Source organism: Heloderma suspectum, chromosome 1 (assembly GCF_057233095.1).
Source record: "Heloderma suspectum isolate Gila_16-S chromosome 1, 16-S_ref, whole genome shotgun sequence".
In the NCBI taxonomy this organism is placed as follows: Eukaryota; Metazoa; Chordata; class Lepidosauria; order Squamata; family Helodermatidae; genus Heloderma; species Heloderma suspectum.
Genome location: NC_139458.1, coordinates 115,969,648 through 115,983,614, shown reverse-complemented (window position 1 = coordinate 115,983,614; position 13,967 = coordinate 115,969,648). Strand labels below are relative to the sequence as shown.

At 40.4% G+C, this 13,967-nt stretch overlaps 1 protein-coding gene across 20 annotated transcripts in view; it reads right to left on the bottom strand.

Annotated features, from left to right (window-relative positions):
- Positions 1-939: 939 nt before the first annotated feature.
- Positions 940-13,967, bottom strand: part of STK33 (serine/threonine kinase 33) — a 97,620-nt gene continuing 84,592 nt past the window's right edge. For all 20 annotated transcript variants that reach the window (XM_084854844.1, XM_084854935.1, XM_084854860.1 and 17 more), the window contains 4 exons: positions 13,581-13,666; positions 3,158-3,409; positions 2,899-2,979; positions 940-1,865 (listed from right to left, as the gene is read on the bottom strand). In XM_084854844.1, the coding sequence (XP_084710970.1) occupies positions 1,683-1,865; positions 2,899-2,979; positions 3,158-3,409; positions 13,581-13,666 (602 nt within the window). In that variant the 3' untranslated portion in view covers positions 940-1,682. The remainder of the gene's footprint in view (positions 1,866-2,898; positions 2,980-3,157; positions 3,410-13,580; positions 13,667-13,967) is intronic.

The window sequence follows — 13,967 nt, the reverse complement described above, 5'->3', positions numbered from 1 at the left end:
ACAAAAGAGACCTATTGTGCTTCTGTCAGGAGAATCAGAAAGCTGGATAGACTTTCTAAGAGACTCTGTCCGTTTCATATCAAACTAGAGAGACTGTCAGATCCAGTATTCGGAACAGGACTTTGCTGAAAATAGCCTAAATGTATATGGGAAGAAATCTGTGATATCAACTAACTAGCTAAAAAAAACCCAACCACTTCTGAACATAGAATTGTTATAAAATTAGGACTCTGCCAATTTCACATTAGTAATCCTTTCACTTAATGAAAGTATTTAATTCTAGCAATAAAGTACTTAATTTAAGACTGCATATAAAATAAACACTAATCTATTGGTTTCACACAGAGAGGCAAGCCTCCTATCACCCATTTCTATTTGGAAATAGTTCAGATGGATCATATTTATCTGGACATAACAAATTATTTATCAGGACATCCAAATAAAATCCAAAATGGTCTTTTGAGCATCACTGGCACTTTAAAGGCCTCGAGCAGTCTTTGCAAAGGCCTCTGCATGACAGTATGCACCAGTTATGTGATTAGCAGGCACCCAGGGCCTAGAAGCCTCTGTGGATCCTGCAGCTTGCACAGATTGGGCCCTCAGCACTGCCTTGCAGAATCATCTCAGAAGTAAGAGGCAGGGAGGATGCGATCTGCACCATGCAAGCTGCAGGCTCCACTGAGTCACTAGGTATTTCTGTGCAGGCACAGAGGGACTCAGGTTTGCTTGGAGAAGAACTATACTAAAGTTTCCACAAATTCTAAAATATTACAAAAATATTTGAAAGGACCAAATGTTACGAAAGCGTCTGGATTGGACCACTACAGAAATATTTAGCCTAACAGTCTGAATAATTCATAGTGGAAAACGTGTCAAGGATATGCCCCCAAGCATAATCTAATGAAAGAATTTTAAACAAAAGAGAGCATGATATTTTTTAAAAATCATATTACATAAATGTTTAACTTTTCTTTTGCAGCAAAATTCATCCTTCTTTTAAAAATGAATATTAAAGAGTATGCGAACATGATTTTTCTATGATCTGTTTATTTAAACTTACAAGGGTTTTAGCAGCAAGATGAACCTCAGCAATTTTCATAATACCTAAAAATGTCTAAACTAAGTTCTCTAAACAAACTATAGTGACATAAAGTATCAGAAACAAATTTAATTGACTTTTGTACATGAGTTATAATGCCCCGAAAAAGGTTTATAAGCAAAATCCTAGCAAATACTTACAAGTGCAAAATACACAGCTATTTTATTTTAATTTAAAAAAAACAACCCTCACCTAGCTATGACATATTTTGGCTTCTTGTTTTGTTCCCTCACAAATCTTTGTGACAATACTAATCTTAGGCAAGTGGACTCAAATAAACTAGTTGCTTGCCTGAATGATGCATGCTAGTCTACAATAAATAAATGACAGATTCTTACACAATTTTGTGCTCAGAAAGTAATACTATCAGTGGATGCCCTCACATAGGTTAGGAATTCACACTGTTTTAGAACTGTTAACAGTACTACTGTGAAGCTATAGCACTCTTGATGATTACAGGTCTCAGAACAACAAAAAAGACGTAAGAGTTCAGGATACACTGGTCCTTTTTATACAGTTGCCACATTTTGGCACCCGCAATAGTCAATTTGCAAGAGCTACATTCTGAGTAGATGGATCCTTCCTACAGTTTCTTCTTGGTTTTGAGTAGGCCACTAAAGGCAGTTGATTTGTGTGGACTTTTGCTTGACAATCCTTGGCTTGAAGAAAAAGAAGACTTTTCCATTTCAATTCTCTTCTCTTGATTATCTAGACTCCGCTTTGCAGTTGACCCTGGAGACACTGACCCAATTCCACCACCCTGAATCTTAAAAACAACAACAAACAATTAATATGGGGGCAGTGTAATAGTGAATGTATTAACTGGAGGTGGGAGGGAGGGACACTAGTGTGGTGGTGTACATCCAAAGTGGAGGAGGGCAAATTGGGAGTATCTGTTTTTCCTGCTACTGTAGTGGCAAGAACTATAGTAATGCAACGGCAAGGAAGGTTTTGGACAAGGTTATTTCCACACGAAAAGTTCTACACCAAGAAATCAGAGTAGTGGTTACCTGATTCCCTCCCATGAGAGCAATAGAAGGGAAATTATTTATGCTAGGACCAGAGCTGGTGTAATTTTTTCCCCATGTTCAGGCATGTTAAGGACCAAGGAGGGCTTTGGATCCTGTTGATCCAAGGCCATCCCCAATCCACCTAAGCCATGTCCCCAATCTGCCCCCTTTTCACCTCTCCTGATGCTGGAGCTCTGGTGTCAGGCAAGTGAACACTGCAGAATTTTCCACAGGGACTTGGAGGAGGGAACCAAGGTCAGAACTCCTCTTCTACATTTGGATCACTCTCTCTGACCTTGGAAGGGGAGAGCCAATATTTCCTATGGCCCCTGGGATGCTCTCCCAGAGGCCATAGGATTGTCATCTAAATGTTTCAGAATACTTTTTAAAATTCAGTCTGGTAGTAAAGGGTTCGTTAAAACATTGGAGACCTACTGCATGCAAGTGCCCTGGAAGTGTGTTGAACCACCAATGGGTTCACAGCTACGCTCAGCTCATATGAAGGTGCTGTTTGTGTGAACCAGCACTCACTCGCTCGCTCAGGCAAGCTCTACATGCCAATGCCCTGATTCCATTGATGGTGGCACCTTTTCTCATCATGGGAACTAGGACATTTACAAATAGACCAACTTCACAGAGGCACTGACTCACAAAAAAATGCCTTACATGGCCTGGTGCTATCTCAGTGCCAACCCAAGAAGATCCTGAAGTGCGTATGTGGGGCCCACCACATGACTGAACTGTCCCTTCGATTAAGAAAAAGATACTGTTTTTTGTAAATATACTTACACTGCAAGTTGACTTGATAGATGAACTCTTCTTTCTAAATGTCCCATTTGGTAAAGTCCCATGACTTTTTTTCTTGTTACTCTGAAAAAAGAATAAAAGCCAATCTGGTTTTAAGAAGAATTGAGGTGAAGAAATACAGACAAAGTCTCTTCAATGCACAAACTTTGACTCTCTAACACAAATCTTGGCTTGACCAGTCCTGTTCTATGCTCTAGTTTGCCAATTTATGTAATCTGACAAGTATTGGGTTAACATGTACTTGTTTTGTTGGTGTAGAGGGTTTGCTGCTCCCACTCTCTGTTTCTGTTTCTATACTGCGGTCTGAGTTGCCACTGTTGCTAACAGGACTGTCTTGCCCTTCACGAATTTCTTCCTGTTGTGTAGCGGATGATGCTCCATTCAGTTCATCTCCGAGAATGCCTGCTTCTCCACTCTCTGTGCTGGTGCTGTTATTCCACTTCTTCATCAGTTCAAGGACATTAAATGGCCTCTGAACAGCATCTGTTTCACCCTAAACAGTAACAATCAGTTTAAGTTTTTTTTAAAAATTATGAACAACAAAAGAAAAATAGCTTGCTTTGGTGTTGCAGGACTTGGCTTCGGAAGCCTAAGTATTTCTTTAATTCTCTCAAACAGGCTGTAAATTATCACAACAGATTGCAAGTAGCCTGAAGAGAGAAAGCCCGCTCTCCTCTTTAAAAAAAATTCCACCCCCACCCTCTTTGCAAATAACCTCAAGGACAAGTATTACAGCTGGTATCATAGTGCGTCTTTTAATAAGAGCAATACCAACATTCTACAGCATGTTTGGATGTATATCTTATTTTTGGCCAGAACATACCAGAAACAGCTTTTTTTCTCAACCTTTCTACAACATCATTTGCAATATCTGGACATTGTGATTAGCATTGTCCTCACTAAGCCTACTTCTTGAAATGGCAAGATGGAGCACCTTCCTATGAGCAGTTAGCCTAAAAACTGGCAAAGTGGTACACCTACCCACAAGTAAATTGCTTTCATAGTCCCTCTGGTGGTTCATTGATCCTCTACGGCAAATATGTAAACACTCAAACAGCGGCATAAGAACAAATATGTTACCAAGAGAGCAAATCCCCATTTTATATTAGCTCACTTTCCTGGGTAAAATGGGGATTTGCTCTCTTGGTAACATATTTGTTCTTATGCCACTGTTTGAGTGTTTACATATTTGCCGTAGAGGATCAACTGTCCATATAGGGCAAAATAGGCAAGCATATACTAACTTTCCTCTATTGGCATGAACAAAAGGGGTGGTTCCCACCCTTTATTTAGAAGGCTTGGGACCTTCGGAAAAGTGTATACACCCTACTCCCCATCAGGTTTCAATCTAATTAAACTACATAGTATGCCCATTGAATTGGCTTTGAGAGTTCTCAGAGGTAAAGAGTGCTGTACAGGAAGTATTATGAAACCCACTGTAGAAACAATACCATGACCCATTAGTGGCCATTAAACTTTGGACCGTGTACCCCAAAGAGGCACACAACCTCCTTTTTACACCTTGCACCCTTCTGCACCCACACCCACAGCAGGAAAATCAAACCCCACCTTTGTTATTTACAACCCTCTATTTTATTTTGTAGTAGGAAAAGCCCACCCCAAAACATGAATCTCTAGGAGGGAATTCAGATTAGAAAGAAATGACTAACCCACACGTCCTGGGTATTCCAGTACCATGGACAAGCTTCTGGTTCACAGAAGACTCCTAGAGGAGTGTCCTTCACTTTGGAATAGGTAATAGCTGTACTCCAACTTCACTCAGTTTTCTGTCTCTTATCTTGCCTACCTAACTCTCCAAGCAGCTATCTGTGCTCCCTCGGGCAAAGGTCTCATAGACACTTTGGTCTTTTGTTACAATCTGATTAGGCTTCTTGTGGTCTGGCTGGCCCTTACCACCCTCCTATGCCCTTATTTAGTACTGGCTTCCCCTCTCTCATCTCCTGATATCACCTGTGTGCCTAGTCTTCCACATCTCCTATTTACTTTTTAACTACACTTCAGCTTGCCCAATCTAGACATTATGGCTTAGATTCTGACTAATGCTCCATGAACAGAAGACCTCCTTCCATCTGTGGAAAGGACTCACATCTAGCATAGGCTTTGCTGGAGGACGAGAGGGGGAGGCAATTTTCATTTATTCCCTTTCCCCTCTGCAACCCCCTGCACCACCTCCCCACTGCTCCAGAAGGTCCCCCAAATCTCTGCACCAGATTTTCAGGGGTGCAAGGCAAACACTGACTCCCCTCATTTTTTGCTGGTGGGACAGTCCCATTAGTTGGTTAGGATTCAAGCCTATGTATGTATGTATGTACTCTTCCAATTTTTATCATAAACTGTGTATTTATGTACCTTAGCCTCTGGCTCGTCATCCTTCTCTCTTTTGTTTCCCACATGGAAGTTTTACTTCCTGGCGCACAATGGCTTGAGGATGAAGTATGCCCAGCACATGTCATTTGGGTGTACGTGTGTATTGCCATGTATGTGTAGACAAGACCACATGGTAACAAATGAGACAAGAGAATCAACAAAAGACAAATAAAAGCAGAACGAGCTACTATGGAGAGGGACTGATGCAGATCAGGTTGCCATATTGCTACCCAGAGATCACACCTTTACATTTAACAATCCATATGCATCAGGAGGCATTGCTGCTGTTCACCTCCTACATTCCTGGTCTTGTCACTCACCTCCTTCCCTCATCTCCTGAAGCAACTAAGGGAGGGGCCAAAGTTCAGTGTGACAGAGCACATGCTTTGCATGCAGAATGTCCCAGGTTCAATCCCCACCTTCTCCAGGTAAGGGAAGGGAAGATTCCTGCCTGAAAACCTCAAGGGCCGTGGTCAGTCAGTGTCAACAATACTGGGCTAGATGGACTAATGCTCTGACTCAGTATAAGGCAGCTTCCTATGTTCCTAATAGGACCTGGGCAGGAGGTACAGCAGCAGTGTCAAGATTGGTGGTCTGGAGGGCAGCAGACAGTTGGACAGGGATGAGCAGTCCAGGTTCAGCTCAGACTGAGGAGCAAGGCCAGAGTTAGCAACCTCATAGGCCCAGATAGAACTCTATTGACTCTTTGCGTCACCTGATGCCAGCTTGGTTGGCATCTGCAATACCATCCTTTGGCCATTTCACTTGTGAATGTTGAAGCAAAACAGACAGCACGCAAACTGTGAGGGTGGTACAAGTAAGGGTGGTACAAGGCAAGTAAGGTGCCTGAATCTCACTGCTGGAGTCCCTGATTCAAGAGCCCTGATGCCTTACATGTTGCATATGCTTTGTTAAAAGTATCCACAGAGAACTGCCATCAAACTGCCTTGTCATGAAAGAGGGCGTTGTCTGAACCAAGAAAGTCCAATAATATCTGCAAATATCTTTTGCCTGTCTTCTGGCAGCCTGTTTTGCCAACAAACTTCCACCAAGTTCTCCAACAGGAAATGCACTGCCAAGAATTACTCAGAAGCTTTAGTAGCGCTTCAGATTTACATATTTGTAATTTGACCAGGCCATTCCTACCCACCTAGCCTGTCTCAAATTCTTCATTGCAGGGCTCCAAAATCATTAAATAAAGAACCGGAACATTATTGGGCACATGATACCAGATACTTTTTACTGCCTAGAAATGCAGACACCTCTATGAAATCCTGAACAATTATTTTAGAATAAGCCAAAATAGGGGCAATGACTTTTTTGTGACTATATTTGCCACTGTGAAAACGGCATCCCTTTTCTCTAATTTTCAGGGGATGGGGCCATGAACAGAGCTGAAAGCAGCTGCAGTTATTTTTCCCCAATAACCATTCAGAGTGAGGTACAGTTTCCTGTCCTCACTCTGAATTAGTGCTGTGACATTATCATGCAGTGAAATCTGATTGGCTATATGACACCATGATATCAATAGCTGACTACAGGATCTACGGTGACTGGGAGCAATTAGTCAGGAAAAAGACAACCCAAAATAAGACTCCTATTATGTTTTTTTTTTTTAATTACCCCATTCTTCAGCCAGAAAAGGGTTCTCAGGCTTACAAAGATCAATAACAAGCCAGCCCCTGCTTGGTTACAATCTAAGAAGGCACAGCACAAAAGGAAACCAGAGGGAGGGAGAGGAAGAAAACAGGAAACTGAAGCACTAAGCAGAAGATCAGGGAATCAAGCAACCATGTACAAGAGATAAAAATTGCGGAGAAGAGGAAATTCCCCTCCCCACAAATCTTCCATTTTATGCAAAAAATGTTTCAGCACAAAGGTTTGGTTTAGTCCTAACTATTTAGACTTATAAATAGTTAATAAAGACTACTCTTGTCTTTGTGTAAGGCCTATGGACAGATCCAGATATATACAAGTCCCATTGAAATAAATGGGTCTTAACTATATCATTAAGCACTCATTTTCACTGGATTCTGACTCAATTAATTTGCTCACATTTTTCCATTATTATATGCATTAGTTCTGAAAGTCTGGAGAAGAGTGAAAATAATATTCTCTGAGGTATAACACATGCCTCTTTGGACACAGTAACTCATCCAGGGTTAAGGCTAGAAATGTTAAAACTGTCTCATAGCTTGGTCTTTCCAGTGACATGATATAAACTTCTTTTAGGCTAGCACAGGAAAGTCATGAACATGGGGTAAGCTGAGAGAAAGATTATTTCCCACGTTTGATCTGACATGGGGAAAATATCCCCCATGGTTGTTGGACCCAATAAAAACAAACTGCATGTACAAAGTGATTTGTTGGGAAGAATCAATGCTGTATATTTTAAAGACATGTTATAAACAACATGATATAAGCAAGAAATATTTTGTTATTTTAAAAAAACCCATAAATGTTTTAAAAGTTTGCATCTATATGTGGACGAATCTTTTCCATTTAAAAACTGTAATATGAAGTTTCACTCATACCACAGCAATAGGAATTCAAAGTGGTCTAACTAGATTTATGCCCTCTTTCCCAACCACAAGTTTATATTGCCTCTATTAACAGTATATTTCAGTCTTTGCCTTCCTATGGTTTTAGCAATAGGGGTGTGTGCGCACACACATACATGTGTGTGTTGATTTTGAGTGGTGAGGGCTGGGATAAGATAGGCATGCACAGAGAGAATTAGTTCTACATGAATCAGGGTAATGTATTCCCAAGTCCTTCTGAATTTATAGAATGATTTTCAGATGTGGACTCGGATTTTGCAGGTGCAAATTTACATCTGTAATTAACTGTAGACAAAATGATGTTGCAGACATCCAAATAACTACCTTATTTGCAAGCTTATTCAGGTAATTAAATTTCTAAGTGCACCAAATCGCACCTACAAAATAAGAGGCTGAGTTGTGGCCTCAGGAAAAAAACCCTATGTTTTAAAGAGCTACAAATACTTAAATAGCGCATGAAATGGGAGGGTGGTTGTGTTCTGACAGTTTTTAAGAAAGTGGAACCACTTAAGTTAATTGTCTGTATTGCCTCATTTGAACACCTGTTGAGTTTAATTGGCTAGCATCTGGTGCTAATTGTGGGGAAAGTGGAGGATTACTAATTGGTTGCCTTTTAGATTGTTTCATTTTCTTTTGTCTTTCCTTCAAGCTTTTTCAGTTCAGATTTTAAGGGAGTACATGTCAGTAAGATTCAAAGCACAGAATGAAACAATACGCCCCTCCATCATGTGGCACCCAGCATATGTCGGAAACGTATTTTCCACTTTGTAATCTCCACTAGAACCTCCTCTGAATGGCAATACTCCCACACCACAGCCCCCAGAGGGAAATAAAGGTTTGTTGAAGAAACTGTCCAAAAAGCTGTTCAAAAACTATAGTAATAGGTGAAAAAATCTCTTATGGTAGTTTGTGTGCAGTGAAAAAGTCATGAATATGTACATAGATGGGACATAGTGGAACTGCCGAAGTGTTAACTGGTAAACAATTTGTGATAGATGGAGCATGCAAAACCATGGAAACAATGGGGAACACACTTCTGTGCTCAGTAAGGGCAAACATCTGGTCAAGGAGAAGGCAAAAGGGAAAAAAACAAAGGAAAGAAGAAGTCTCAGTAGTTGAAAATTAAAATCTGCTCAGTCATGAATGGTGGAAATACTCACTCGTGATGAAATATTCCATCAAGTATGGGACTATCTTGTTGTAGCAAAATGTATGATTTTATAAACTAGCAGATTATGTATTATGAAGACAGATTTATGCAAAATCACAAGCACTGTGCCTCTATGTGGCACTAGTAAAATGCACAAATTAGTTTCTCCAAATTCTTTTGTACATTAACCCTTGAGAGCTAGTCATCAAACATTCTAAGGATATATATATAAATTTGGTGTAATCCTTTTATTTTAGTTACAAACTTCAAGAAATTAAGAAGTACTTCTATCAATCTGTGGACACAAGGATATACACTGGACAAGCTTAAATTTAGATAAACAGTATAAGCCAACCAAACAATGCACAATACGTCTAGAAAGTTTCTACCAGTGAATGAAGAAAAAACAGTACTGATGGTGAAGTAATGTACTTCTAACTCTGTCCTGAAGGATGGCTAGCCACCAACAGTACCATAGATTTTTAAGATGACCATCTCCAATACTTTGCATTCAATAGCTACTAGCAGGTTCTGTAAAAATTCTGTCCAAATGATTAATATTTCAACAACTCTCTGTCACCAAATTCTGTAAAGCTTTTTTGATTGCAAACCCCACAGTTCTGACATATTAGGCATTTCCAAGCTAAATTATTGAACACCTTAATTATTATTGTGATAATTACTAGTTAATGTGTTCACAATTAATTATTAACTATTATCTTAACTATGATCATATTACACCAGTACTTTGGATTTGCACCGGCTTTCAGTCTATTTCTAGGCCTGGAGCAGGGGGAGAGGAAATTATGTACACCTGTCCTGGAGCATACATTTCCCCCAATTCTGGGGGTTTGTCAGGAGAATGGGAATCCACCCACAGAATGCCCCTTTTTGTCTCTACCAATGTCAGAGCTCTGATATCGGAGACGCAAAGGCTGTGGAAGTTTCCACAGCAGCTGGAAAAGAGGTTGTGAAATTAGATCTCCACCTCTGAGTTCAGATGTCTCTCTCCACACTTGGAGGGGGAGATCCAAAACATCCTATGGCCCCTGGGATGATCTCCCAGGGACCAAAGAATCACAGCCCAAAAGACTGGGAACAAATAGAAATGCATAAAGTCTGGAAAAGTAATCCTAAGTACATAAAATTGTTGTGAACTGTCCAGAAAGCTTCGGCTATTGGGCGGTATAGAAATGTGATAGATAGATAGATAGATAGATAGATAGATAGATAGATAGATAGAATCTTATTGATTTAAATTATTTTTGTGGAAATAATTATTTCTATTATTATCAGTGATCCTCTAGAGTAGTGGTTCTCAACTGATGGGCCATGGACCACCATGGTGACTTTTCAGTGGTCCACATGAATATATAACTGTATAAAATTAAATACAGATACCATTGTCAGAGAAAGTTTGTGAGTATCTATATTTATACAGTTCAAATAAAAACGTTTTAGAGTCGGTGTGTTTACACAACTTAACCTTCTTTACAGGACGAAAACAGTGCAATAAAACAATGTGCTCTTCTCCCATTATTTACATTTGTACACTTTCGTAAAACAGAAGTGCCACTTAATGGCTGGTCCATAACTAAAAACTTACTTTTGGCAGAATAGTGGAAGTGACCTGTCTAGGTACAACACAATATAGAGACAGATAAATGAGTTATCACAGACCATCAGTGAACAAGTTGTGGATAAAATAAAGACGTCTCCACTGTTTGCCATACAATTGGATGAATCGACCAATGTCGTATTGTGCTCTCAGCTATTGGTGTTCGCATGATATATAGTCGAGGGAGACTTCAAATATGAGTTTATTTTTTGTAAGACTCTTGATACCACCACAAAGGCTCAGGATGTGATGGAAATTGTTAACAATTTCTTGAAGTGCATGGTCAGGATTGGGTAAATCTTGTGGGTGTCACCACTGATTGTGCACCATGCTGGTCTCAAGATCAGGCTTCCAAGTGTTGGTGAAACAGCATGCTCCAATGGTAACCAGAGCTCATTGCTTCATTCATATGGAAGCTTTGGCATCACAAAGATTGCCTGATAAACTCTATACCATTTTCAAAGGGTTGGTGAAAGTGGTGAATTACATCAAATCATCAGCTCTGAACACCAGGCAGTTCAAAAGATTTTGCCAGGACATGGGTTCTGACTTCGATGTGTTGCTATTCTACACTTCTGCATGGTGGTTGTCAGCAGGAAACGTACTCATCAGAGTTTTACAGTTGAGAGAGGAGTTGGATTTGTTTCCCCAGGCTCAAGGGAAAGAGGAATTCCAAAATGTGCTGATGCAGTCAAATTTAGAATTTTCATATCTTGTCGATTAAACAAACTGAATCTTCAGCTGCAACAGACAGGTGCAAATCTGTTCTCTCACCAAAGCATCATCAAAGCTTTTCTTGACAAATTGGAGCTCTGGATGTTAAGAGTCAAAGGCAATAATTTGGTTCAATTTCCATGTGTGGATGCTCAGGAAAAAGGAAGCCATTCGGACACAAATTGTTGATCATTTACGGAAGCTAAACAAATTCCAACAATACTTTCTGGAGGTGGACAGGACAAAGGATGGATTATCTTTCATCAGGAATCCATTCATAACGGATGTTAATATTGTTCCAGAGGATCTGCAGGAGGAATTCTTGGATCTGAAAAATGATTTTGCAACCCAAGACATGTACGAGCAGTCTACCATAGAGAAATATGGTGGCAGTATGACCGGGAGTTACCCAAATCTGTCAGCACCCACAGTCAGATTTCTTTTGCCATTTGCAGCTACTTATACGTGTTTTGTGGTTGTTGCACGTTAAGTCCAAACAGAGGAATCAGTTTGCAGCGGAAAGCGATATTTGTTGTGCATTATCAAGTACCACTGCAAACACTGAAAAGCTTGTCAGTGAGAAGAGAATCTAAACATCTAATAAATAAATAAATTTCAAACCAAAATGTGTCTGCTCTTTTTAATCATGTCTCAACCAAATAAATAAATAAAGGAGGTGGTCCACGAAAAATTTTTGATTGGCCTGGTGGTCTGTGGACTGAAACGAGTTGAGAACCACTGCTCTGGAGTCACCAAAACTTCAGATATAGTGAAAAAAAATAAATTCTGTAGGTTACTTATAATGAAATAAGGCTCTATTTGCTTTCAACTGAAGTTCTTTTCACATTCACCTAGATGTAAGTCCCACTGAATGTAATGGAGCTTACGTCTGAGTAGGCATGTATAGGATTCCACTGTAAAATGGATACTGGCTATTTTAAGACAATTGCTTTGGGGAACAACCCTCCATAAACTCCATTTAAATTAAATTTGCAGGAGTTCCCAGTGGATTGTGTCCTTGATTGTTTATTTAGAATGTACTGTGCTAGATTTGTTTTAATGTCACATCTTGTTACATAGAATGATGACTTCTCACTTACAACTTTTTGAGTCAGGTAGCTACAGTCTCCTGTTGGGAGAGTTCAATGCCACATGCATCAACTTTTAGGAGCATCATATATCATCTGGCATAAAGGGGTTAAATTTTTTTACACAGTAGAATCCTCTACATGATAAACCACTTTCCATGAGACACATTGGACAGTGTGAAATCTCCTAGGCTGTCAAGGCAGAAGTTTGAAGCCTGAAATGCTGTTGAACACCATAATCATACAGTAGAGCAGGAGTTTGAAAACTTTCTTCTGTTGAGCACCATATTCCCTTGGGAGCCTCGTGCTGCTGCTGCCAGAGCCAAAAGTGGGCAGGGCTACCCCCTTAACTATTCCTCTTTCTGCCATCCTCTTTTCTCTTCCCACCCCTTCCTCTCCACCCAGCAGGCTGCCGGGGAGGGAGAGAGAGCTTGGAGAGAGCTTTTGAAATAAGTCCAATAGTCAAATGAAATTAGTCCAAGGGCTGCAGATTGTCCACCGGCTTTCTTGGCATCTCTCAAAGTTAAGCTTCCAAAGGATATCTTAATAAACACAACACTGTATATACATTATAAATGAAGCCCTAACTTGTACTCCCTCAAAAATTAAAATGTTTCTTACTAACGTGTTTCCCAGTGGGAGGGCTCACACATCAAGCTAAACCACCCTGCGAATAAGCCACCATGGGTTGGTTGTTCACTTGCTAACCCAACAGATGACTGGGCTAGCTGTGGCTTGTTTCCCTGCTCATTCCCTCTCAGTCCTCCCACCAGCTCTGGCATGTATCCCAGGCGCCTTTGGGGCAAAACGTCTTGTTTCCTCAGTCCCTACCTCAGTTTTTGCCACTCTGGCCAGACGACTATGTAGCCATTTCCAACAACGCACAACAAAGTCACCCTGTCAGGTTCAGACAACACAACAACCCACCATGCGTGATCAGCCATGGTGGGTTGTTGTGTTGTGTGAACCACGTCATTGTCTTTTACTATCACAATCTGTTCCACACTACATCAACTTTTACTCCTTTCTTTTACAGTTCTCTGCCCAAGCCCCCTGAATCATCTGAAAGCTAATAGGGAAAAAATATTTTTACAAGTAAAACAAAAAATAAGAACATGTTAAAGAAAATAACAGGAAAAACTTACTGTTATCCACTGGTAGTCAAGCAGTTCATTAGCAGTGATTCTGTGGGCAGGGTCTACTTTCAGAAGCAACTGCAACACGTTTTTGGCTATAAAGAGAGACACTCTGTTACAGAGGAGCGTCAGACTTGCTGGCTGTTTGACATGTGTATTGTGCGCTATGAATGTAACTGGCATTACCCTAACATCTTGGCTCAAGGATCCATTGTAGTTCCAGAAGGCACAGCCTGAAAAGCTGCCAAGAACGCTGTTAAGGCTCTGGAACCGCTGGAGAGGCACAGGAGCCATAGAATATACTTTCTTCCTCCTTGATTACATTAAAGAAAGTTGTTCCCTGTGACTGGGAGAAACATACCTGATCGCCACGCCTGCCTGATTGCCACGCCACCA